This window comes from Pseudoliparis swirei, chromosome 24 (assembly GCF_029220125.1).
Source record: "Pseudoliparis swirei isolate HS2019 ecotype Mariana Trench chromosome 24, NWPU_hadal_v1, whole genome shotgun sequence".
In the NCBI taxonomy this organism is placed as follows: domain Eukaryota; kingdom Metazoa; phylum Chordata; class Actinopteri; order Perciformes; family Liparidae; genus Pseudoliparis; species Pseudoliparis swirei.
The window spans coordinates 1,643,090-1,670,855 of NC_079411.1; the positions used below are offsets into that span (position 1 = coordinate 1,643,090).

Consider the following 27,766-nt stretch of genomic DNA (forward strand, 5'->3'; position numbering starts at 1 on the left):
GATCCAGGGTCAGCAGGTCTGGTGATCTGATCCAGGGTCAGCAGGTCTGGTGATCTGATCCAGGGTCAGCAGGTCTAGTGATCTGATCCAGGTTCAGCAGGTCTGGTGATCTGATCCAGGGTCAGCTGGTCTGGTGATCTGATCCAGGGTCAGCAGGTCTAGTGATCTGATCCAGGGTCAGCAGGTGTGGTGAACTAGTCCAGGGTCAGCAGGTCTGGTGATCTGATCCAGGGTCAGCAGGTCTGGTGATCTGGTCCAGGGTCAGCAGGTCTGGTGATCTGATCCAGGGTCAGCAGGTCTGGTGATCTGGTCCAGGGTCAGCAGGTCTGGTGATCTGATCCAGGGTCAGCAGGTGTGGTGATCTGGTCCAGGATCAGTGCTGCAGGGACCAGAAGGTCCTGGATGTCCACTGAATGCTGATCTAGAGGCCGTGTAGATCTTTGTGGACATTAAATACTAAATAAAGATCTTTAATCTCACAGAGTCAAACGGGGAAGATTCTGCTTTTAAAAAGACGTTCAGTGGATTTACATTTTTATTTCTTGTTAAGTATCCTCAAAAGGTTGTAACTGAAACAAACTACTCAAACATATTGTTAAATAACTCTCTTTGCAATTGATAATGGTTTATTTTAGTGTAGAAAGATGGAACATAAGAATATATCTCTAATGATAAGTAACACAAGTCCATTTAATTTGAAACCTTCAAAATAAAAGCACTGGATATTATTCTTTAATTTCTTCAAGAATCGACATCATTCTACATCATCTCGATATGGCGTTGCTCATTTGCACCAGCACTATTTAATAGAAACAATAGCATCTATTGATGGGGGGGGGGGGGGGCTTTACCAATAAATCCTCCTCTCTTTAAACACATGCAGCTTCATTTGAATCTCATTTATTTCCCTTTCTCGTCTGCTTGATGTTTTTCAAAGAAAGAGACGCCAGGATCTACTCAACACGACAAAATATAATTTAATGAATTCACTTTTTCACCGTGTGCAGAAAACCACGAAAATCTACAAAGACGTAAAAAAACAAAACGTGAAACAGAGAAACGGGAACGCGAGCCCCCCCCCCTCCCCCCTCCCCCCTCAAGGCATGCAGTCGAGATGGGAACATCGTCATGGTAACACCGCTCCGGGAAACATGGATTCTTCGCACAGACGACGAGTAAGAAGTTCACCACGACACCTAAAGCACAGCAGAGTTCACGAGAAGCTCCTCCCCCCTCGCGCCTCCTGGAGGAGCAGCGACACGGCGTGACACACGGAGGGTCAGTAGCCAATCGGTGATCAGAGACGAGGACTCGGCAGCCGTGACCCGGCCTGGAGTTACTTCCTGTAACAACGCCTTCTGCAGAACACGGAACCATGGAGGGGCCACCTGGAACCGGATATGGTTCTTCAGAGTGATGCCAGAGAAGAACCATTTATGGTTCCACAGAGAACCTTTCAACCCAGGGTTCTCTAAAGAACCATTTCCTGAAAGAGTTCTTCAAAGAACCTTTAAAGGTGTCTCAAAGAACCTTCAACAAATGGTTCTTTAAGGCACCATTTCTGGTTCCTCAAAGAACCCTGGTGTTCAATAAAGAACCATGTCCATAAAGAGTTCTTCAAAGAACCCATAAATGTGTCTCAGAGAACCCTACAAAAATGGTTGTTTAAGGCACCATTTCTGGTTCCTCAAAGAACCATTTCCTTAAAGATTTCTTTAAAGAACCTTTTACGGTGCCTCAAACCATCACGGTTCTCCAGCAGGTGATGGTTCTTCGTAGAACCACAAAGCCTTCTAAGGAACCTTTAAGAACCCTTTTTCTTCTGTGTGGGTGTTTATGGTGCAAAACTCCTGTTGACCTCTGGGGTTCAAAGTGGCCTCAGCTTATATAAATACAATATTATCATACCTGCAAACTCATGAGGGGTGAAAAAGGTGACAACGGGGGGGGCGGGGGGGGTGCAGGTGACTTTCTTTTTTTTGTCACCACACCACATCCACATTGTTTGAAGCCTCAAAGCTTTTAGAACCACAACTAGTCATTTTATTGTTCTGACCACAAATCTAAATAATGATAAACAGTTTAAGAACAAAAGGTCCTCCGCTCTGACTCAGCCCTATAATGATAGTAATAACAAATATACATTGTCATTATATATAATATGGTTAAAGTCATTCATGAACCAACTTCCTTTTTTTTCCTGCTGAACAGTCCTCATGGACTTCTCCCTGAATCTGTTCTGTCTCTACCTGTTTGTCACGATACTCATATTATAACTTCTATACATATTACATACCTGCCATAAATATCATGATACCTGATGCCAGAATTCAATACAACACCATAAAAACAACATGGTACCATAATTACGAGACTGGTATATTTATCTATAATAGTAATAAATAAAACATCTGTATGGTTCACTTTTTACCAACTTGTTCAACACTTAACAAATGACAGTAATATTAGTATTAATACAGCCAGATATGAATGAAACTACATGGTTCCATCATAGCATTGATGATACACTATGAGGCCGTTAGTCTCTGACCAGATGATCCACAGTTCATCAGGATGAGCAGCTGGAGAGTTACAGAACTTTACAGACTGAAACATTTCACTTCTGGCATCTTTTATTTGTTAAGCCGAAGTCTCTAAGCTCCGCCTCTTCTCTCGCTGTGAGCTGCGCAGCGCAGTGTGCGCAGACAGCTCGACACGGAGCAGCGCGTGCGCTCTGATCGCTCTCTTAATGAAGTATCGATACTAAAAATATGCTAAATCACATCGTGTTTAACGTACGGTACTTTGTTAGCATCGCTACACCGTGCAGCGTGACAGCAGTAGACGTAGCGGGCTAACATTCAAGCTAACCTGAACCCCCAAACGCTGTCGACATCTGAACGCTGATTGGCCGAGACGCGACACGTTCCATCAAAGATGTTTTATTGCGAGGAGCAACACTTCACACTCATCTCAACGGCAGCGGGCCAGGTGACCCCCTCCCCAAAAAAACAACTCTTCGGATCTCCACGATTCACGTGGATGACCTATTTTGAGCTCAAAACGGTGAATTTCACCGAAAGGTGACAAGTTTGCAGGTATGATTATATATTTGCCTCCATATAAAAATAAAATTAGCGACACACAATGTTTAGATTAATCTCGTGACGGTTGTTAAAATGTACAAGCGTGTAAATAATAAACATATTTAATTCACTGTTAATGCAGCATGACTGGCTGTGTGTGTGTGTGGGGTGTGGGGGGGGGGGGTAAAGGGGGCGGGGCAGAGTCACGGCTGCCAATGGGAGGTGGAGTTGGGTGACGGTGGTTAAATGTGGGCGGGGCTTAGTGCTGCGCGTCCAGCTCCCTCTGGCGGCAGCCCACGGCCGTGATGAGGGCGGCGCCCTTGCCGCTGCCGTCCTCCGACAGCAGGAACTGGACGTCGCACTTCGGGGCGAGCTCCTTCACGGTCTGCTGGAAGATCCTGGAGAAGCTGGGGGAGGAGACAGGGAGGGTTAGGGGGCGGGGCCACACGGCATCATGGCCGCCCTCTTAAAGGGCCGGTGTAACTACAACGCGGTATAAACTACTCAAACATATTGTTGAATAACTCTTTGCTTTTGATTATTGTTTATTCTCTATTGTTCTATTGTTTATGTAACATTTCTCTAATACTATTCCACAAATCCATTTAATTTGAAACCTTCAAAATAAAAGCACGGGATATTTTTCGTAAAATGTCTTTAAGAAAAGGTGATCGTGTGTCTTTCAAGACGTCAGGGGGGCCACATACAATTATGTGGCGTGCCGAATTCGGCCCGCGGGCCTTGTGTTGGACACCTGTGCCTTTAGGGGCATTTAGTCCATTTAGAAATGGAAAAAATGTCTGGTTTTGTGAAACGAGGGAGCACATTTTCATATTTAATGAGCAGAAACCAGCCAAAATGTTTCCCCGATGAATTAAACAAATTGTTCCTTTTTTCATATTTACGTAAACCAGCTGAGAAAAAGTGTCATTTAGTCCGTTTAGAAATGTGAAAAATAAAAAATGTGTGAAAAAATTATGTTTTTCATATTTAATGAGCAGAAACCAGCAAATGTTTCCTCTATGAATTATAGAAACTGTTCCTTTTTTTATTTGAACGTGAACCAGTTGGAAAATGTCCTTTCGTCCGTTTAGAAACGTGAAAAATGTTAAAATATGTCTGAAAAAATTAACTTTTTTCATATCTAATGAGCAGAAACCAGCCACTGTTTCCTCTCTGAAGTAAACAAACTGTTCTTCTTCTTCCTCTTCTTTTAAATATGTCGTCCGCCGCGTGGCGGGGGAACGTGGTGGCGGCTCTGGTTTTAACCGTGTTTAGTGTGAACAATAAAACGGAGGGAAGCAGGTGCCACGCGAGTTTTTATCTCCTTGCGTGGAACTCGATATGAGTTCTGAGCCTGAATGCCCCCCCCCCCGGGCCTTACTGCGGGTGCAGCTTGTAGAGCGTGCCGTCCACGCCCACCGTGGTGTCCAGGTGGTCCAGGCCTCGGTTCTCACGGATCTTGTCCACCACGGCGGCCATGCCGGCTCCGCACATCTGCGCCGCGCGGCGGGACACCGTGCCGCACACCTCCTTCACGATGATGCTGTCGTCGCAGGTGCTGTCGAGCCCCAGCTGCTGCAGGATGGCCCGGACCTGCAGCAGCGCCAGACGATCGCTGTGGAGGGGGGGTCAGAGGTCAGCAGGGGGGGGGTCACCGGATACCTCGCAGCTGCTGCCAGAGGCGACAGCGGGCTTAAACAGGGCATGAACTCAAGGGGTCACACGGTGTGTTCTCCCTCTACACCAGACTCGTGTGTTTTTGTACATGTTTTTGGAAACTCATTCCACACACACACACACACACACGTTTCCATTAGTTTGACTTCCTCATGTCAATATCTAAGCTGCAGCAGAGAGAAACAAAAGATTGACGGTCGTGAAAAGCTCTGTTTGCTCTGTAAAGTGTCACATTCTATAATATATTTATATATAAACATATGAATATATCTCACCTCTCTATCTGGGACAGGAACTTGGTCTCGAAGATGCCCCGGGTCTTCAGCGTCTCGGAGATCTGCCCCCGGAACAGGAAGCCGCGCCTGGTCAGGTCGATCAGGACCTGCCTGACGATCTCTCCGAGGTACATGCCGCTGCACATCTTCTCATACCTGGGGGGGGGGCTTCAGGCTTCTGTCTGTGTTATGGCTGAAGCCTGCGGCGGCGGCGGCGGCGGCCTCACCTCTGCTTGCCGTCGTTGAGCGAGTTCTCGTCCACCGCCTGGTCGTACTGCGTGCGGATGTCGTCCAGGCAGCCGTTGTCCCCGAACGCGCCCCACTCCATGTTCACACACATGCCCCCCCCCGCCCCCGCCGCCCCCTCCACCAGCTCCACGTTGCCGGCCTCCTCCATGTAGCAGCAGTTGCTGCCGGTCCCTGAGAGGACGCACACCAATCAGTAGAACACCGACGCGGGTTCTCCGTCGCCCTGCGGTGGAACCCTGGAGGAGAACCTCCCAGAACTGACCTGCGATCAGCCCCACCTCGCAGCTGGGCTCCTCGTAGGCGCAGGTCATCATCGTGCCCACCGTGTCGTTCACGATGGCCACCACGTCCAGCTCGAACTCCTGGGACCAAACAAACGCACGATGTGTCTCTAGTGGTATATTTATATATCAGTATATATATTCATACGTCTATGCGTTGTTATGATCCAGTAACTCCATGAAGGAAATAGAGCTGAAGGTCTTGTGACTTTAAAATGAGTAGAATGGAGGAAGAGGAGTTCTCCTCTTCCTCGTGTCAGAGGATGACGTCATCAAACGGGTAATAACCTCGTAATGCCTCCCAGGTTCACAACATTTAAAGTGACGATTTAATCGGCGTTGCCACGGTAACGTGTTTTCTTCTTCTTCTTCCTCTTCTTCAGCGGCGCCACACCGAACACAATGCAGTTAAAATAGAAAATACACAAAGACACCCTCAAGATTCAGGAGCTCCAAGACACACGAGATTACACAGGGTCGACATCTGAGAGCCCCACCCACCACCTCCACCCCCTCCGCCACCACCCACCCACCTCCACCCCCTCCACCACCCCCTCCACCTCCACCTCCTCCACCTCCACCTCCACCCACCACCCCCTCCACCCCCTCCACCACCTCCACCCACCACCTCCACCACCCCCTCCACCTCCCTCCACCCACCCCCTCCACCTCCCTCCACCCTCCTCCACCTCCCTCCACCTCCTCCACCTCCCTCCACCACCACCTCCACCTCCACCCCCACAGTCTCATCATTGGGTTTCCAGGCGTTACGACATGCGTTCACAACAACCACACTGGGCTCCGCCCCCCCCCCCCTCGGTTAATGGGTGGCGGTCTCTTTGATACTCACTGTGCACTCCATCTAAAAAGAGGGTGAGATCGATATCAGAAAAACTCAAAAAGTGACGAAGGGGAAACTTTTTTGGGAGGGTACAAAACACTCGATTTGGATTCAGGACGAAAAGGGGCGTCGCCGGTGTGTCGGGACCAGAACCAGGACCAGGACCAGAACCACGTGGGCGGATCCCGGGCCCAACGGGACCCTCCGGTTCTATCGAGGTCGCTTCACCCCAGATTTAAGAAGACGTCTGAAGCTGGTAAATAAGTCATATTTTGCCGGCCCAGGGAAGTAGTTCCTGTCGTTGTTTTACTTCCTGTCGTTGTTGTACTTCCTGTACTTCCTCTACCTCCTGTACCTCCTGTACTTCCTGTACTAGCACTACTTCCTGTACTTCCTGTACTTGCAGTACTTCCTGTAGTTCCTTTACTTCCTGTACCTCTTGTACTTCCTGTACTGGCACTACTTCCTGTACCTCCTGAACTGGCACTACTTCCTGTTGGCCGTTACCTCTTTCCTCTTGATGGCCTCCCGGAGGAGCTCCACCACGTTCTCCCCCTCGCAGTCTGTGGCCTTGAATCCTTTGGTCCAGTTCACCAGGATGCCCTGCGGAGCACACGCCACTTACTGGGACACCTCCAACAGATGCAACAACAACAACAACAACAACTACAACAACAAAGGTGAGAGGTTGGAGCAGCTCCTGACTCTTAATATGTCCTCGACTGACGCGTTACAGTCCACTTACGTCTTTTAATGATCAGAACAAAGGGAGGAGCTTAAATATGAGGGAGGAGCTTTAAGATGAGGGAGGAGCTTCGAGATGAGGGAGGAGCTTTAAAGATGAGGGAGGAGCGTTTAGATGAGGGAGGAGCTTTTAGACGAGGGAGGAGCTTCGATACAAAGTTACATGGAAACAACGGCTTGACAGACGAGCCGCGTGGGGGGCGGGGCTAAGCGACGGAGATATCGACTTGACCTCCTTTGCGCTGATCTTCCTGCTCGTAGCTCCGCCTCTTCCTGTCTCACAAGCTCACCGCTGAGGGAACCTACCGCGTCCAGGCTGGTCTGGTGGCACGGGAAGGAGAAGGTGAAGCCGAGCGGCAGGCGGGCGCTCTTCATCCCCATGTAGTCCAGGAAGTCGGAGATGCAGTGCACGATGTGGTCGAAGAGCTGCGGGGGGGAGAAGGCGTGTTAGCGGTCTGGAGGCCGGCGTGCGGCGGCGTGCGGCGGCGTGCGGCGGCGGCGGGCGTCACCTCTTCTCCGGTGCCCTGCATCACCTCCACCGGGATGGCGTAGATCTTGTTGTGCATCTCCACCGAGCGCTTCTTCCCGCTGCGGATCTTCACCAGTAGAACGCGGAAGTTCGTCCCCCCGAGGTCCAGAGCCAGGAAATCACCGTTCTCTGTGTGGCGTCGAAATAAATATAAATGTTAGGGTGAGAACCGACGGCCGAACTTTAACCTGTCCCTTTAGGTTCATATTATATTTAATAATAGCATCAGCATTCTTTTACATTTATTAATAATAACACATATTATTATTAAAATAGTGAAACGCTGGTTTCTACACTCTATAGATACACTGATATATTTAATGTAATTGTAATTAATTTTAATTTTTATAAGTTGAAAATGTAGCATTTATAACATGAACAAATAGTCTGCATATATACACAGTATATATATATATATATATGTGTATATATGTACACTAGATTCATATATATCTATCTACATATGCATATATAAAAAAGAATATATATTTATATATATATACAAAAATAAATATATATTTATATATATACACAAAATATATATATATACATATTAATACATACAAAAATAAATATATATTTATATATATACACAAAAATAAATAAATATTTATATATTTAGTCACCTGTTCCATCTGGAGAATATAAATGGTGTATTTATATATATATATATATATATATTTAAACATATAACCTGTTCCATCTGGGGTCCTCCGGACGAAGGTGGGCAGCATCTTCACCGTGGCCTCGTGGTGGGAGGTCTTCTTCAGGCCTCTCTCCATCTCCTGCCTCATGCGCTTCTTCACCTCCAGCAGCTGCGCTTTGCTCAGCCGGAACTCCGCCATCGTCTGCTGGATCTGGCGCGCCTGCTCCGTCAGGCGGTACGCCACGGCCGTCACCATGGCGGCGCCCTTGGCGCTGCCGCTCTCCGACAGCAGGAAGCGGACGTCCGAGTCCGGGACCAGGCGGCGCACCGTCTTGTGCAGGCGGCGGGCGTACCTGAGAGAGGGTCAGAGGTCAGGACACCTCGGGTCAGAACACCTCGGGTCTTTACCCTCTAAAGGCCTTATGTGTATTTACATCAGTATACATATTTATATATATATGTAAAATATATATATATATATATGTACACATATACAGGACTGTCTCAGAAAATTAGAATATTGTGATAAAGTTCTTTATTTTCTGTAATGCAATTAAAAAAACAAAAATGTCATGCATTCTGGATTCATTACAAATCAACTGAAATATTGCAAGCCTTTTATTCTTTTAATATTGCTGATTATGGCTTACAGCTTAAGAAAACTCTAAAATCCTATCTCATAAAATTTGAATATTTCCTCAGACCAAGTTAAAAAAAAGATTTATAACAGCAAAACAAAATCAAACATTTGAAAATGTGTTTCCAGGTGTTTCGAGTTAATTAGACGATTCAAGTGATTTGTTTAATACCCTACTAGTATACTTTTTCATGATATTCTAATATTTAGAGATAGGATATTTGAGTTTTCTTAAGCTGTAAGCCATAATCAGCAATATTAAAAGAATAAAAGGCTTGCAATATTTCAGTTGATTTGTAATGAATCCAGAATGCATGACATTTTTGTTTTTTTAATTGCATTACAGAAAATAAAGAACTTTATCACAATATTCTAATTTTCTGAGACAGTCCTGTATATATATATATCAATATATACATTTCAAATATATATTTATATATATATATAAATACATATGTATATATATATACATATATATAAATGTCAAATATATATATATGTATATATATATATGTACATATGTATATATATATATTTGACATTTATTAGATATACATTTTTGTAATTTTTTTACATGTCTTAACCCCCTAACCCCTAACTCCTGACCTCTAACTCCTATCCCCTAACTCCTGACCCTTTACCCCTAACTCCTAACCCCTAACTCATAGCCCCTAACTCCTAGCCCCTAACTCCTGAACTCTAACTCCTGACCCCTGACCCCTGGCAGTCCTCCGTGGCGCAGTACCCAGGACTCACTGCGGGTGCATCTTGTAGAGCGAGCCGTCGATGCCCACCGTGGTGCGGAGGCGCGCCGCCCCCCTGTTGTCCTTGAGGCGGGCCAGGATGGCGCCCAGCGTGGCGGCCACCAGGTTGGCGGAGCGGAACGACACGATGGTGCACACGTGCTGCACGGCCAGGCAGTCCTCGGCCGACGGCTCCACGCCGAGCCGCGTCAGCGTCTCCATGCACTTCTTCAGCCCCTCCTTGCTCCTGAGGGCCAGAGGGCGAGGGCCGGGTGTGTAGCAGAGTGTGTAGCAGAGTGTGTAACACCTGCAGTGCGTGACTCACTTCTCGATGGCGGACACGTGCTTGGTCTCCACCTTGCCCTTGGTGAGCAGCTCCGGCGTGATGCGGCCCTCGAACAGGAGCCCCTCTTTGGCCATCTTCACCAGGATGAGGCGCACCAGCTCCCCCATGTACATCCCGCTGGCCATCTTCTCGAACCTGAGGCCACCACACGGCTCTCCTTTATTTCATCTACATTTATTATTTAAATAGTAAATGTAACATGCATTTGCTATTTTATTGTTTTGTATAAAAACTAATTGCTTCTGCATCAAGAAATGAGCAGAGAAGATGTTATTAATCCTAATTATTTATATTTTACATTTAAATTTCCTTTTATTATTTAAGTATACTTTATTCTCACGTATATACACTAGATATACTTTGTATTTTTTAAACTATTTTTACTTTTTCATTTCTCTCTTTTTCTTAATACTTTGCATTTTTAAAATCTATTTTAAAACTATTTTAATGTGCTTTTATTATTTAGATGTGCACTTCATTCTCACTTATATAGATGGTATGAACTTTGCATTATTAAAATTATTCTGGAGCGATAGAACCGGAGCCATAGAACCGGAGCAATAGAACCGGAGCTATAAAACCGGAGCAGTAGAACCGGCCCAATAGAACCGGAGAAATAGAACCGGAGCGGCAGAACAGGAGAAATGGAACCGGAGCGATAGAACCGGAGCCATAGAACCGGAGTTATAAAACCGGAGCAGTAGAACCGGCCCAATAGAACCGGAGCTATAAAACTGGAGCCGTAGAACCGGAGCTATAAAACCGGAGCTATAAAACCGGAGCTATAAAACCGGAGCAGTAGAACCGGCCCAATAGAACCGGAGAAATAGAACCGGAGCGGCAGAACCGGAGAAATGGAACCGGAGTGATAGAACCGGAGCCATAGAACCGGAGCAATAGAACCGGAGCTATAAAACCGGAGCAGTAGAACCGGCCCAATAGAACCGGAGCTATAAAACTGGAGCCGTAGAACCGGAGCTATAAAACCGGAGCAGTAGAACCGGCCCAATAGAACCGGAGCGGCAGAACCGGAGAAATGGAACCGGAGCGATAGAACCGGAGCAATAAAACCGGAGCAGTAGAACCGGCCCAATAGAACCGGAGCTATAAAACGAGCCGTAGAACCGGAGCTTTAAAACCGGAGCTATAAAACCGGAGCAGTAGAACCGGCCCAATAGAACCGGAGCCGTAGAACCGGAGCTATAAAACCGGAGCAGTTGAACCGGCCCAATAGAACCAGAGCCATAGAACCGGAGCCATAGAACCGGAGAACCTACAGCTGCCTCCCCGGGTTGATGGAGCCGCGGTCGATCTCGCGGTCGAACTCGGTGCGGACGTCCTCCAGCGAGCCGTCGTCCCCGAAGGCGCCCCACTCCGTGTTGATGCACATGCGGCCCTCGTCGCCCTCCACCTGGTCGATGTGCCGCAGCTCCTCCATGTAGCAGGCGTTGGTTCCGGTCCCTGAGGGGGGGGGGGGGGGGGGCAGAGCGACGTGACTCACTGATGGAGGCGGGGCCTGCGGCGCCCCCTAGGGGCGGGGCTAGTGCACCTGACGGGGACGCGTACCGATGATGACGCCCACTTCACAGCGCTGGTCGTCAAAGCCGCAGGTCATCATGGTGCCCACGGTGTCGTTCACCACCGCCATGATGTCGGCCTCGTAGTCCTGGGGACAACAACAACAACAACAAGATTATGATGAACTCAAAACAAAGGAAAGAAAGAAAAGGTAGGCCATCATCTTCTCTTGTAAAACATGTTCCATCTAGATCGTAAAATGTGTATTTTGAAGTATATTAAATAAAACAAATATAAATAAAAAACATACATATAGATATATCGAAATATATATATATCTATATCAAACATATATGTATACCATAAATATAATGATGTATTAGGGTCATTGTAGTGTAACAAAAATATGTCAAACATGTATATATATAAAACATATATGTAAAAAATATATATTTTATATACATACGTAAACCATAAATATGACGATGTATCTATTGCCGTGTAAAAATAAGGAAATAAAAAGGTTTTATAAAAAAGAAACTTTAAAATTAGCTGAAGCATGTTGTTTAATGTTTAAAGTTGTTTGATGTTTAAAGTTCTTTGATGTTGTTTGATGTTGTTTGATGTTTAATGTTGTTTAATGTTGTTTCATGTTGTTTAATGTTTGATGTTGTTTGATGTTTAATGTTGTTTATGTTGTTTAAAGTTGTTTAATGTTGGATGTTGTTTGATGTTTAATGTTGTTTAAAGTTGTTTAATGTTGTTTAATGTTGTTTAAAGTTGTTTAATGTTTGATGTTGTTTATGTTGTTTAATGTTGTTTAAAGTTGTTTAATATTTAATGTTGTTTATGTCGTTTATTGTTGTTTAATGTTGTTTAAAGTTGTTTAATGTTTGATGTTGTTTATGTTGTCTGACTCTTCAGTTCCTCCTCACCCCTCGTTTCTTGATGGCTCGGTTCAGGAGGCTCACGACGTCGGTTCCCTCCACGCCGCTGGCTCTGAACTTCTTGGTCCACGTCAACAACACCGCCTGCAACAACAAATATCCCACAATGCACTTTGACGTCCTGCGTTGTGCTCTCTGACTCCGCCCCCTGACGCCGCCTCACCTCGTCCAGCTTGGTCTGAGCGCAGGGGAACGAGAAGGTGAAGCCCACCGGGAGCTTCTTGTCCTTTATCTTCTGCTTCTCCATGAAGTCGCCCAGGCAGTCAGCAACGTGGGAGAAGAGCTGCAGGCGGAGGAGAGGAGAGGGGGAGGGGGGGAGGAGAGAGGGAGAGAGGGGAGGAGAGGAAGAGAGGAGGAGGAGGAGGAGGGGGAGGGGAAGAGAGGAGGAGGAGAGGAGAGAGGGAGATGGGGAGAGGAGGAGAGGAGGAGAGAGGAGGAGGGAGAGGAGAGGAGAGGAGAGGAGAGGAGAGGAGAGAGGGAGGAGGGAAGAGGAGAGGAGAGAGGAGGAGGGAGGAGAGGAGAGAGGAGGAGGAGAGGGGAGGGAGGAGAGGAGGAGGAGATGGGGAGAGGGGAGGGGAGAGAGGAGGAGGAGGAGAGGAGGAAAGGGGAGGGGAGAGGAAGAGAGGAGGAGGAGGAGGAGAGGGGAGGGAGGAAGGAGGAGAGGAGGAGGAAAGGGGAGGGAGGAGGAAGAGAGGAGGAGGAGGAGAGGAGGAGAGGGGAGAGGAAGAGAGGAGGAGGAGGAGAGGAGGGGGAGAGAGGAGGAGGAGAGGAGAGGAGGAAAGGGGAGGGGGAGAGGAGAGGAGGAGAGGTGGAGAGGAAGAGGAGAGGAGGAGAGTAGAGGAGAGGAGGAGGAGGAGAGGAGGAGAGGAGGAGAGGAGGAGGAGGAGAGGAGGAGGAGAGGGGAGGAGAGGAAGAGGAGATCACAAAGACGTCTCACGCTTTATGGTCAAAGGTTCCGGAACATTTTTTATTAATCCATCACATTTTCACTAAAGAGTGATTTTCTCTTCTCGGGTTGACATGACAACACACTTAATAAATAATAATAATAATAAATATACACTTTTATTTATCCCCAAGGGGAAATGAGTTCTCTGCATTTAACCCATCCTTAGTGATTAAGGAGCAGTGGGCTGCGGTGAAGCGCCCGGGAAGCAACTGGGGGTTCAGTGCCTTGCTCAAGGACACTTCGACTTGCAACTAATGGGGAGAGCGGGGATCGAACCCACAACCTTGCGGTTGAAGGACGGCCCCCTTACCCCACTGAGCTACAGCCGCCCCCACTTAGTAAGAGAGAGAGAGGGAGAGGGAGAGAGAAGGAGAGAGATAGAGGGGAGAGAGAGGGAGAGAGAGAGAAAGAGTAAAGAGAGAGAGAGGGAGAGAGAGAGGTATTCTTGTTTTACCCGTGTCCCGCTGCCGTGGATGATGTCATCGGGGGTCTCGTAGACCTGGCTCTCCATCTGGACCGGCTGCTTCTTGTCCTCGGTCACCTTGACGCGCAGAATCCTGAAGTTGGAGCCGCCGAGGTCCAGAGCGATGAAGTCGCCCTTCTCTGGAGACCACAGCAGGAGTTAGAGCTGCATTCTCTCTCCTGACCACCAGGGGGCTCCTCTGGTTGTATAGAAGCCTATGCTTCACACAGATCTGGAGTCATGAGTCATCGTCCCCACCAGGCGGATCAGGTGTCACCACGTGAGCAATCAGACCTGTGACCTTTCGCGGCCACGACAACAACAACGACAACAATGCCCTCTGAGCTGTTTGTTTATCTCTGGAATGAGACGCTGACATGGAGACGTGTGGAGAGTTTATCTTCTGTCTCTGGACCAATCAGAGCGAGCGGTTACCTCTTAGTACATACAAGTACATGTACGGCTATAATGTATTTATATATATATATATAATATATACACATAAAGTGGTTACCTCTTCGGCCATATACATATATCAATAACTATAAATATATATTTATATATAAATAAGTATAAATATATATAATGGTGTACATACACATATATAAATAAATATATCTATAGAAACAAAATTAAGTATAAATAAATATTCATATAAATAAAATAAATAAATATATAAGTATAAATAAATATTTATATATATAGATAGATAGATAGATACTTTATTAATCCCCAAGGGGAAATTTGTCGTCACAGTAGCAGCACCAATAAACTAAACACACAAGAATAAAAAATAAAATATAAAAAACAGGGATGAAAGATATAGAAGTATACAAAGTAAAATATAAAATAAAATATATATGTATGTATATATACAACATATATGCATACACAATACACAATACTAATGACAAATTAAATTAAGTATACAAATATTAAATATAGACAGTGTGCAAAATGCAAAGTGTGTGTATGTGTGTAGTGTAAATAAATGAAATGTGTGAAGTGCAGATCAACATAGTGTGGATATGAAGTTATTATTGTAGTTATTGCACTATGATCTGGCAAGAGGTGATCTGTTATAGAGCCTCATAGCCGTCGGCAGGTTCTCCTGTATCTGTCCTTGTGGCAGCGTGAGGAGACGTCTGGAGAAAGTCCTCCTCTGGCCCTGTAGGAGGTGGTGGAGAGGGTGGTCCGGGTGGTCCGGGTTGTCCAATATGGACAGCAGTTTCTTCAACGTCCTCCTCTCCACCACCTGTTCCAGGTGCTCCAGCTGGCAGCCGATGATGGAGCCAGCCTTCCCAACCAGTTTGTTGAGACGGCTGGTGTCACCGGCTCCGATGCTGCTCCCCCAGCAGACAATGGCAAAGTGCAGCACACTGGCGACAACCGACTGGTAGAATAACTCCAGCATCTTGCTGCACACGTTGAAGGATCGAAGCTTTCTCAGGAAAAAGAGTCGACTCCTCCCCTTCTTGTACACAGCGTTGATGTTGGCCTTCCAGTTCAGTCGATGGAGACGCCCAGGTACTTGTACTCCTCCACCAGGTACTGGTCCTCCTCCACCAGGTACTGGTCCTCCTCCACCATGTCCACGTCCACTCCCAGGACACTCAGAGGGGGAGGAGCTCTTCCTCCTGAAGTCCACCACCATCTCTCTGGTCTTGGCCACGTTCAGCCGCAGGTGGTTCTCATCGGCCCACTTTACAAAGTCGCTCACCACTGCCCTGTACTCCTCCTCCCGTCCATCCCTAATACACCCGACCACTGCAGAATCATCAGAGTACTTCTGCAGATGGCATGACTCCGTGTTGTACTGGAAGTCACTGGTGTACAGGGTGAAGAGGAAGGGAGACAGAACAGTTCCTGTGGGGCTCCAACATCACTGACCACCGTTCCAGACAGCACACGGCCCATTCTGACAAACTGTGGTCTGCCTGTGAGGTAGTCAGTGATCCAGGAGATGGTGGACGCGTCCACACCGACCACCCGCAGCTTCTCACTCAGCAGCAGTGGCTGGATGGTGTTAAATGCACTGGAGAAGTCAAAGAAAGTGACTCTCACAGAGACACCGGTTCCATCCAGGTGCGACTGAGCTCGTTGCAGCAGGTAGATGATGGCGTCGTCCACTCCCACATGAGGCTGGTAAGCAGATTGCAGAGGGTCCAGCGATGATTTCACCTGCGGCCGGAGGTGGGCCACAGTCCGTGATGGGATGGTGGTGTGTTCACAGAACTTGATGTATTCCGTGATGCAGTCGGTCATACTGTTGATGTCCTCCCCGTGCGGTCCACACAACACATCCCAGTCCGTTGACTCGAAGCAGTCCTGTAGAGCGTCATCAGCCTCCAGAGACCACCTCCTCACAGTCCTGGTGGTCACCGGCAGCCTCTTCACCAGAGCAACAGACCTGGTGTCAGCCGGACCAGGTCATGATCAGACCTGCCGAGGGGGGGAAGGGCAGTGGCGCTGTATGCGTCCTTAGTATTAGCATACAGCAAGTCCAGAGTGTTATTGTTCCTTGTTGGGCAGTCTATGTATTGATGGAAGGTTGGCAGAGCTTTATCCAGTGTGGTGTGGTTAAAGTCACCAGTGATAGCCATGAATGCTCCAGGCTGATGATTCAGCAGAGCAGACACAGTGGAGTGGATGGTGTCCACAGCTTCCTCAGCGTCAGCTGATGGCGGCACGTACACGACAACCAAAATGGCGGACGTGAACTCTCTCGGCAAATAGTACGGGCGCATCCCCACGGCCAACAGTTCAATGTTCGGGCTACAGAAGCGCTCCTTCACACACATGGTCGGGATTACACCACCGTTCATTCACATAAACAGCGATCCCGCCCCCCCTCTTCTTACCGCTCAGTGTAGCGTCTCTGTCCGCCCCAACAGTCCTGAAGCCGGTGTGCGGTATTAACTGGTTTTTGAATGAACTGGTCTTGGTAGCGTGCATGAGGCAGATGTGCCGTAGGAGTGGCCTCGAGTTGCCTCTCAGGACCCGTCTGACTAACTAGGAAATGCACATTTCCATCGCTTAGCCTCTCTGTCACGTTCTTTTTATGTAACGCTAATGTTTTAAAGACTAAACACGGATGACTTTGCTGTAAAATGTGATACCTGTTCGGGAGGCTGTAGCTGAGACGCCGAGGACACGGAGCGAGGACAAAGTAGGTGACTCTGCTGGTGCCTGTTCAATATACGACTAACTTCAATAAATACTTGACAAAATGCTCTTGTTGTCAGTCTGATATTTATGTTATACGTCGTTATCTGACGTCAAGTCGATGTGAGACCAGTTTACTCTTCATACAGTGTGTAATGAAGCATGTAGCCCGTTGTTTACACCCAGCTCGCCCACCGCTGTCCGCTGGGAAACTGGTCGACTCAGATTAAGTTGTGATACCACAACAAGACTTTGTGCTGTCTTCACATCTCTTATGTTTTATATTCGAGACTACGGATCAACATATATCCTCGTAACTATACTCTACCCTGTGCAGCACTCACTGTCCAGATTAAACATGACTGTTACTTGTTGTTTTGTTACGATAAGGACACACATAACTACACACAGGAGTGAGCGTGTCTTTTGACACATGACGGGTGAGCAGCTTGCTCCAGCCTTCATTTAGGATTTCGACGGCATTAACGAAACGTGTTCCACCTTCATGACGAACATATCACTTGTTCACTGGCGATACAAAAAATTAAAAAATGGATTAAGATTAACGCCAAGAATCGAACCTGCGATCATATTGATATGATATTGATATTCAGATGGCGCGGCTGTGTCCAGACGCCGTCGAGGTAGCTCCGCGGAGATTGTGCGCTCTTTTAGTTTTTGTGTTTATTTTTAATGTTTTCTTTGCCACAAACACATCGACACTAACAGCATACGACCGCAGCACACTTTTGGACATAAACTTTTGCGCAAAACAAGGGTTTTTGTCCACTTTTCCATCGATCCAGCGTGGCGGCAGAGATTGTACGCGAACCACAACAACAACAGTGGAGCCGCTACTACGGGGGGACGAAAACATCGAGAAACGGAGCGGAATTCGGAACAGACTGAGAGTTCAAGCCCACCGTCCACCTCTGCCCAGCATCCTTCTTGCTAACGTCCAGTCTCTGGAAAATAAGATGGATGATGTTAGGGCAAGGATCAGATTCCAACGGGACATGAGGGACTGTAACATCTTTTGTCTGACGGAAACATGGCTGACCCGCTGGTGCGGATCGAGTCATATGTCCAACCGAGTCCTTCTCTGTTTTCCGTGCAGACAGAACGGAAGAGTCTGGTAAATCTAAGGGTGGAGGGATTTGCTTCATGACTAACAACAAGTGAGGACATTAAGACTCTTTCGTTCCTGCTCGCGAACCTGGAACATCTGGCGATCTCATGCCGCCCATTCTACCTTCCCCGGGAGTTCAGCTCGGTCATCACCACAGCCGGCTACAATCGACCACAAGCGGACACCGACGAAGCAGTATCGGACCTACATGATGTGTGATGTCGGCATTAGAACAAGTATCCCGCCGCGGCTGTGGTGGTGGCTGGGGACTTTTATATGGCAAACCTAAAAAGTCATGCCGAACTTTCACCAGCACATTACGTGTGCTACCAGAGGAAAGAACGTTGGACCACTGCTATTCACCATTCAAGACACGCTACAAGGCTGTCTCTCTCCCTCCGTTCGCAAATCAGACCATGCCGCCATTTTTCTGCTTCCGATGCCCGCAAAAGATCGCGGAGCGGTAGTGACGAGGAAAAAGCGGTGGTCTGACCAATCAGAGGCTGAGCTACAGGACGCTCTGCGTGTCGCCGACTGGGACATGATCCAATCCAGTTCCAGTGGCGTCAGCGGAAGTAGCAATGAGCCTCATAGCGACGTCATCGCCCCACGGTAAAGTTAGGGTCTTTCCTAACCAAAAGCCGTGGGTTGATAGATCCATCCGTGAAGCTGTGAACGCCCGTACTGCTGCCTATAACTCCGGTCTTGTATCCGGCAACATGGACGAGTACAAGGCAGCGGTCTATGGACTGAGGAGGCGGTGAAGGCCAAGAGGAGGTACCGAGACAGAGTGGAATCACAGATGGAGCAGCGCGACACCAGGCGCCTATGGCAGGGGCTACGGACTATCACAGACTACCAGAGCAGACCCGCGCAATGGTGAGTGCGGGCGCATCACTACGGGACGACCTGAACTCATTTTATGCGCGGTTTGAGGCTAGCTAGAACAGCGCTAGCTCGCAGGCTAGCAACAACACCGTTAGCGTAGACGAGGTGAGTTCTACCGCAGGGGATGAACACACACTCTGTGACCGAGCACAGTGTGAGGAGGGCTCTGTTGAGGGTGAACACCAGGAAAGCTGCAGGTCCAGATGGCATATCTGGGCGAGTACTGAAGACCTGTGCTAACCAGCTAGCTCCAGTGTTCACCACAATATTCAACCTCTCCTGGCTGAGTCCGTGGTCCCGCCTGCTTCAAGAGATCCACTATTGTTCCTGTGGCCCAGAATGCTTCTCCAGCATGTATGAATGACTACCCACCGGTGGGCCTCACCCCGGTGGTCATGAAATGCTGAGAGGCTGATAAAGGACTACATCTGCGCCTTCCTCCCTTCCTCCATGGACCCGCTGCAGTTTGCTTATCGCCCAAACAGATCCACGGATGATGCTGTCTCCCAGGTACTGCACACCACACTCTCATCTGGACAGCCAGAGGGGGCTATGAGACTGCTGTTCATTGATTATAGTTCAGCTTTCAACACCATAGTCCCTCCAGACTGGCCGGCAAGCTGATTGAGCTGGGACTGAACACTATCCTGTGTGCTTGGATCCTGGACTTCCTGACCGCCAGGCCACAGGTGGTCAGGGTGGGCAGACACCTCCAAATCCCTCACCCTGAACACAGGATCCCCAGGTTGCGTCCTCAGCCCCTACTGTACTCCTGTACACACATGACTGTGTGGCCAGGTTCAGCTCAACACCATCATCAAGTTTGCGGATGACACAGTGGTGGTGGGCCTGATCTCCGACAACAAGAATGAGGCCTACCTGGAGGAAGTTGCTGATCTGTCACTCTGGTGCCAGGACAACAGCCTCATCATGAATGTCACCAAAACTAAGGAGCTGATTGTGGACTTTAGGAGGGTACAACAACAGAGGACGTACTCACCACTGGGGATTAACGGGACTACTGTGGAGAGGGTGAGCGGTATAAATACCTGGGAGTCCACATCACCGAGGATCTGACATGGTCAACGAACACAGACACTCTGGTGAGAAAGGCAAGGCAGCGCCTCTACCACCTCAGGCAGCTGAGGAAATTTAAAGTTTCCCAGAGGATCCTTCAGTCCTTCTACTCTGGAGCTGTAGAGAGCGTCCTGACAGGAAGCATCACAGCCTGGTTTGGCAACTGCTCCGGTCAGGACAGGAAGGCTCTGCTGAGAGTAGTCGGCTGAGCGCACTATTGAACCACACCCCACCCTGCAGGACTTGTACACCAGGAGGTGCAGAACCAGAGCCGCAGGATCATGAAGGATCCTCACCCAACAACAGACTGTTTCAGCTGCTGCGGTCAGGCAGGCGCCTCCGTAGTCACGCTGCAAGAACAGAGAGACTGAGACGGAGTTTCTTTCCTCAGGCCATCAGGACTGTGAACTCCGACCTCACCAGGACCCCCACAACTGCCCTCTTAGACACACACACACACACACTTACTGTAAATATTGTGTTGTTTTTTATTGTAAATAGTGTGTACTTGTTGCCCTTGCACATTCCTGCTGAGCATTGCCACTTTCATTTCACTGCACACCCTGTGTGTGTATGTGACAAATAAAACATCTTGAATCTTGAATCTGCGACCACAGGGCCTCCTAACTTGCATCCCAACTACCATTGAGCTATAGAGGAATATGGGTTGATTACAGTCAGTTTAAGTTTTAGATGAATAGATAAATCACTCATAGTGATAATCAGTAACTGCGTTTTCTATTGTCGCATCAACTTTAATGCACAAAGCGGCTGTTGCCTATGCAATCACGTATTTGAGTTAGGTGGGTCTATGATGTTAGAAGAAAAGGCAGTCGGTGTTAGAATATATTATATAAATATTAATGTCTTCCAAAGTTACTATATTACTTACTTAATTGGCTCAAAGTCAGTTTTTGTTATTGTAAAGTACTGTAACGGACTGAGGGAATGTTATGTTATAAATGTTATGTTCCGGATGTAAGTGAACATCTCACGAGCTGGTAGCTGTGTCTGTGATTGGACAGCGTGATGTTGTGTGTGTGTTGTGTTGAGCAGAGCTATGACCCGAGCAGGTGAAGCTGGTTTGGAGGTTTTCCAACAGTAGCTTGTTCTATGTTCCTTGAATAAACACCCTATAAGCCATCTACGTCTCGTAGCGTTCCTGACCCAGGGTCGCTACAGTACATTGTAATGTAAATCGGGTTATCGGGTGAAATACCTATAGCTCAATGGTAGTTCACAAGCAACGAACAGAACAGCAGGTGCACAAGTCGGCTGTTCGATTCTTTGAGAAATCCGTGTTTATATTATTTTTGTATTGTCGGTTTAGATATTTTTTTTATCACCAGTGAACAAGTGATATGTTAGTCATGAAGGTGGAAAACGTTTAGATTATGCCGTCGAAATAAATGAAGGCTGGAGCAGCTGCTCCCCGTCATGTGTCAAAGACACGCTCACTCCTGTGTGTAGTTATGTGTGTCCTTATCGTAACAAAACAACAGGTAAGTCATGTTTAATCTGGACAGTGAGTGCTGCACAGGGTAGAGTATAGTTACGAGGATATATGTTGATCCGTAGTCTCGAATATAAAACATAAGAGATGTGAAGACAGCACAAAGTCTTGTTGTGGTATCACAACTTAATCTGAGTCGATCACAGTTTCCCAGCTGACAGCTGTAAACAATGGGCTACATGCTTTACACACTGTATGAAGAGTAAACTGGTCTCACATCGACTTGACGTCAGATAACGACGTATAACATAAATATCAGACTGACAACAAGAGCATTTTGTCAAGTATTTATTGAAGTTAGTCGTATATTGAACAGGCACCAGCAGAGTCACCTACTTTGTCCTCGTCCTCGGCGTCAGCTACAGCCTCCCGAACAGGTATCACATTTTACAGCAAAGTCATCCGTGTTTAGTCTTTAAAACATTAGCGTTACATAAAAGAACGTGACAGAGGCTGAAATGTGCATTTCCTAGTTAGTCAGGCCGGGTCCTGAGAGGCAACTCGAGGCCACTCCTGGCACATCTGCCTCATGCAAAACCAGTTAATTCAAAACCAGTTAATACACCGAGCAAAGTGATCCGGATAGTCGTAGCCACGTCTCAGTAAAACACAAGAGACTGCTCACGGAAGATCCTCTCAGTCATTACCAGCGAGCTCATCCGTCTTATTGGCCAAAGACCTCACGCCCTACTGGTTTTCAAACCTACTGGTTTCCCTCTTCATCTGCAGCGGGGCTCTGTCTCGCTCACCAGATTCGTCACACATTCACAAACATATTGCTGGAGATCTTCAAGCCTCCGTTCATATCCATTTCGGCGATTACGATTGTATAAGTGAGCAGTGCATCACAGCCACGGATGAAGAAATACATTTAAATAAAAATAAAAAGATCGCCCGACCTGGTTTCGATCTCTGTCACGCAAAATGAGACTGCACTCAAAGCCGCGCAGTCTTTTATAAAAAGATCGCATCATGATACCAAAATAATATTGATAAACTGTATTGACATAATACAAGAGTTTAGAAAATGCTGCACAGCTGTCACATCTTGCAATCACAATTCCAATCAAGCAAGGACATAATTAGCAACATCTGTAGAAAAGGAAACTGTGTCAGACAAACAAACGGAAGGGAAAAAAGACAAGAAGCTTCGATGGATCCACTTATGGTGCAAGAATTGCTTCAGTTCAAGCTAACAAATGCATTCCCTTCACATTTCCAAAAAAATGATGTCTGAATATTATTTATAAAAGCATCACAAAACATGTTTGGAAGTATTTGAATATCCGCCCAAGGTAACCAACTGTTCCCATGACGCCTCGATCAAACTGTTCCCATGACGCATACGAGTTGTGACGTAATGGATGAATATCAAAATTGCTTGGCTTGCAGTTAATATCTAGTGGCGTAGTGCATAGACTGCTCAGCTTTAGAGTCGCCACATTTTGCTTGAAGGAGATCGAAACCAGGTCGTTGTGATCTTTTTAGTAAAAATATGTGTTTCTTCATGTGTGACGTGTAGTGCTCACTTGTACAATCGTAAATAGATGTGACATGTGGCTTCAAGAGCTCCAGCAATATGTTCATCATTGTTTTGTAGATGGAACATTACTAGTATTCCATTCTTCCTGTTGTTCAGTGTTCGCAATGTTTCTAATCTCTGTTCACAGTACCATCGTCATTATATACTCGTCACGAAGTCAATTAGTTGTTGTCGGTATTGTGTGGCTGTTGCGTTGCGAACAAGCATCGCTAAACATGTTTCAAAGTGTAAATATCCGAACAAGGTAACCAGTTGTTTCAGATCCCCTCCGCCAAACTGTTCCATGAAACAAAAGATGTGACGTAATGGTTGAATATATAAATTACTTGAGTTGAAACTAATATCTGGTGGCGCAGCGCACAGACTGCGCGGCTTTGAGTGCAGACTCATTTTGCGTGACAGAGATCGAAACCAGGTCGGGCGATCTTTTTATTTTTATTTAAATGTATTTCTTCATCCGTGGCTGTGATGCACTGCTCACTTATACAATCGTAATCGCCGAAATGGATATGAACGGAGGCTTGAAGACCTCCAGCAATATGTTTGTGAATGTGTGACGAATCTGGTGAGCGAGACAGAGCCCCGCTGCAGATGTTAAGAGAACACAACACACGCACGCGTAGGGAAACCAGTAGGTTTGAAAACCAGTAGGGGTGTAACACCGGTACCGAGGGTTTGTATCTCCTCGTTTTAGCCCTCCTGTTGACACCCGCCCTGCAGCCGCGAGCCCTTCTCCGTCGCTCCACCGGGATCTCAGGTCTGTCTCCAGGCAGAAGCTGCGGCCTGCACAGCGATCAGCTGAGCGAGTAAACAACGGACCCCGTCATTGTTTGTTGTGGCTCTCCGATACACACGACAAAGTGAACAAAAGCCACGGGAAAAGTTGCGAAAAAAGTAGTTATAGTCCATTGTCCGACCGTAACTTAGACCAACGTGAAAGAAAAGGAAAAGAAAAAGAGAGGAAAAGTGGAAAAAAAGACAAAATAAAAAGCATATGGGCAGCTACTGCCAGGCAGCCGTTGGCACGGCGCCATCTTATATGTGAATATATGATGGTTTATAATTAGCCTTTTTGTGCTTCCTATCTTTATTTGCTGAATCAATGAGCTCCAGAGGGGACACCAGGAAGTTCAGGAAGGTCAGAGGTCATTCGATGTTTAACTCATATTTAACTTCCAGCTGAATATTTGCAGCCGCTTGTCAAAGGTGTCAAACCGCCTGTCGACGCGCCGTGAGCCGCGTGGACCGCGTCTCACGGCGCCCACAGTCACAGCGGCCCAAAGACACGGCGCCCCCAGCGGCCCAAAGACACGGCGCCCCCAGCGGCCCAAAGACACGGCGCCCCCAGCGGCCCCGCCCCCAGGTTGCGTGGCTCACCTGAGCCGTCGGGGATGGCCCTGACGAAGGTGGGCAGCATCTTCACGGTGGCCGTGGGCCCGGTGTCGCGGCCCAGCCCGTTCTCCATCTCCCGGCGGAAGCGGTTCATGATGTCCTTCACCGTGTCGTCAGAGAAGCGCATGGAGTACAGGTACTTATCGATCTGAGGAAGAGGAGGAGGAGGAACACAGAGTACAGGTACTTATCGATCTGAGGAAGAGGAGGAGGAACATAGAGTACAGGTACTTATCGATCTGAGGAAGAGGAGGAGGAGGAGGAGGAACACAGAGTACAGGTACTTATCGATCTGAGGAAGAGGAGGAGGAGGAACACAGAGTACAGGTACTTATCGATCTGAGGAAGAGGAGGAGGAGGAACAGAGTACAGGTACTTATCGATCTGAGGAAGAGGAGGAGGAGGAACACAGAGTACAGGTACTTATCGATCTGAGGAAGAGGAGGAGGAGGAGGAACACAGAGTACAGGTACTTATCGATCTGAGGAAGAGGAGGAGGAGGAGGAACACAGAGTACAGGTACTTATCGATCTGAGGAAGAGGAGGAGGAGGAGGAACACAGAGTACAGGTACTTATCGATCTGAGGAGGAGGAGGAGGAACACAGAGTACAGGTACTTATCGATCTGAGGAAGAGGAGGAGGAGGAACACAGAGTACAGGTACTTATCGATCTGAGGAAGAGGAGGAGGAGGAGGAGGAGGAACACAGAGTACAGGTACTTATCGATCTGAGGAAGAGGAGGAGGAGGAACACAGAGTACAGGTACTTATCGATCTGAGGAAGAGGAGGAGGAGGAACAGAGTACAGGTACTTATCGATCTGAGGAAGAGGAGGAGGAGGAGGAACACAGAGTACAGGTACTTATCGATCTGAGGAAGAGGAGGAGGAGGAGGAACACAGAGTACAGGTACTTATCGATCTGAGGAAGAGGAGGAGGAGGAACAGAGTACAGGTACTTATCGATCTGAGGAAGAGGAGGAGGAGGAGGACACAGAGTACAGGTACTTATCGATCTGAGGAAGAGGAGGAGGAGGAGGAACACAGAGTACAGGTACTTATCGATCTGAGGAAGAGGAGGAGGAGGCAGAACACAGAGTACAGGTACTTATCGATCTGAGGAAGAGGAGGAGGAGGAGGAACACAGAGTACAGGTACTTATCGATCTGAGGAAGAGGAGGAGGAGGAGGAACACAGAGTACAGGTACTTATCGATCTGAGGAAGAGGAGGAGGAGGAACACAGAGTACAGGTACCTATCGATCTGAGGAAGAGGAGGAGGAGGAGGAGGAACACAGAGTACAGGTACTTATCGATCTGAGGAAGAGGAGGAGGAGGAACACAGAGTACAGGTACTTATCGATCTGAGGAAGAGGAGGAGGAGGAACACAGAGTACAGGTACTTATCGATCTGAGGAAGAGGAGGAGGAGGAGGAACACAGAGTACAGGTACTTATCGATCTGAGGAGGAGGAGGAACACAGAGTACAGGTACTTATCGATCTGAGGAGGAGGAACACAGAGTACAGGTACTTATCGATCTGAGGAAGAGGAGGAGGAGGAACACAGAGTACAGGTCCTGAATCCATCCACAATGCCACGAAATACCCAGCATGCATTGGTTTCCAGGTAGGGGGAGGGGGGGGGTAGTTGATCTTTAACTAATTGCATGAGAGGCATGTTGAGCGGTGGGAAAGATTTGATTGTGTGTGTGTGTGTGTGTGTGTGTGTGTGTGGGGGGGGGGGATCCCCGGATGACGTCTTTGTCATCCTCGGCCTCCAGACTCCGCGTGTCGCCATTTTATTAAAGCTGTGTAGGATTGATCTCGTGGGCTATGAAGGTTATATTCATCCATCAGTTATAAACACACATGGCGGCTGGATTTAAATGTAACCTGTGAGATGAATAGAGCGCCGAGGGCCGGGGTCACCGACCTGAGGTCAAGAGGTCAAGAGGTCAACAGGTGGAGACCCTTATTATAACCCTAACCCTTCAACATTAACAGTTCAATAATAGTCACTAACCTACTTCTGCAAAGGCACGTGCATCGACTGGCTGTGACGTCACGCTTGACATCACGCCCCCCCCCCCCCCCATCCTATCAACGGCCTGTCATTCCAAAATGAAGCCTCACTTCCGTTGAGGGTCCGTCACGTCACGGGAGGCTACATTCCAGCTCGGGTCTTCACCCCCCCCCCCCACACACACACACAGGGTTACGCCCCCCCCCCCCCCATCCGCCGTCATCAGACACCTGTCTGCTTCAGGCACCATGGCAACCGAGGCTCCGGAGCCTCTCCCCTTAGTGACGGCACATCGCCACCATCGCGGGCCGCGACCCCCTCAAGGACATCCACGGCCTCCTCCTCCTCCTCCTCCTCCTCCTCCTCCTCCCCCCCCGGCCCGATAAGCCCCGCAGGCTGAGCGCCCTGACATGCCACCGAGCGACCGTGCGCCCCCCGTTAAGCACTAAACCTCTCTATATGGCACCGTGCCCAACCCCCGTTACGCACGCGCGCGCGCTCCCCGCCGGTTGTCACGCACCTTCTTGAGCTGGTCATCCTTCAGCTCGGTGAAGTAGTAGGCCAGGAGCTGCGCCGCGATCATCCTGCTGCCGGTGGTCGGTTAACGGAGCTGCTGTCCCTCTGCGGCCGTGAAGCGGAGGAAGGAGCCGAGCCGCCAAGGTTACGCAGAAGCTTCCTGGCCGTGTCTCCTCCCTCTGAGCTGCGCGCTCCCGGTTGGCTCCGGTGGACATGCAGCCGCTCTGCGCACTGGAATGGCGTCAGCGCGATGCCCTGCCCCCACCGGAGAGCCCGATTGGCTGAGCCGGGGAGGGGGGGGGGGCGAGGGGGGCGGATGAGGGAGGGAGGACTTCTCCTCGAGCAGGAGGAGGGGGAGGGGCAGGCCTGTGAATCAGGAAGCTGCCTGGACTGCACTATAACCGGCCTGTCTCTCTCCCCCCACCCGCCCCAGCAGAGGCCTACGTGCAGAGGAGCGAGGACGCGGTGACGTCATCGCTCTCATCCCGCTGCATCACGCAGCATCAGCTGAAAGAGATGTGTGTGTGTGTGTGTGTACGTGTGTGTGTGTGTGTGTGTGTGTACGTGTGTGTGTGTGTGTGTGTGTGT

The 27,766-nt window shown here is 48.3% G+C and overlaps 1 protein-coding gene across 1 annotated transcript; it reads right to left on the reverse strand.

Moving 5' to 3' along the window:
- Positions 1-954: 954 nt before the first annotated feature.
- On the reverse strand, positions 955-27,401 carry LOC130190756 (hexokinase-1-like). The gene is made up of 18 exons (XM_056410335.1): positions 27,183-27,401; positions 24,627-24,789; positions 13,926-14,074; positions 12,686-12,805; positions 12,511-12,606; positions 11,624-11,723; positions 11,335-11,518; positions 10,037-10,192; positions 9,725-9,958; positions 8,380-8,684; positions 7,666-7,814; positions 7,463-7,582; positions 6,920-7,015; positions 5,553-5,652; positions 5,269-5,461; positions 5,042-5,197; positions 4,471-4,704; positions 955-3,493 (listed from the first exon to the last, which is right to left on the reverse strand). The coding sequence occupies exons 1-18, from the start codon at positions 27,243-27,245 to the stop codon at positions 3,346-3,348; spliced, it is 2,766 nt and encodes a 921-aa protein (XP_056266310.1). The 5' UTR covers positions 27,246-27,401; the 3' UTR covers positions 955-3,345.
- Positions 27,402-27,766: the final 365 nt, after the last annotated feature.

What these genes read in the sequence shown, in the direction of transcription:
- LOC130190756 (XM_056410335.1), bottom strand. Translation starts at nt 27,245, where the DNA reads ATGATCGCGGCGCAGCTCCTGGCCTACTACTTCACCGAGCTGAAGGAT. An exon ending in CTCTACAAGATGCACCCGCA is followed by an intron (nt 8,685 to 9,724) that starts GTGAGTCCTGGG and finishes ACCCTCTCTCAG; the next exon opens with GTACGCCCGCCGCCTGCACA. An exon ending in GAGGACCCCAGATGGAACAG is followed by an intron (nt 7,815 to 8,379) that starts GTTATATGTTTA and finishes GACGCCACACAG; the next exon opens with AGAACGGTGATTTCCTGGCT.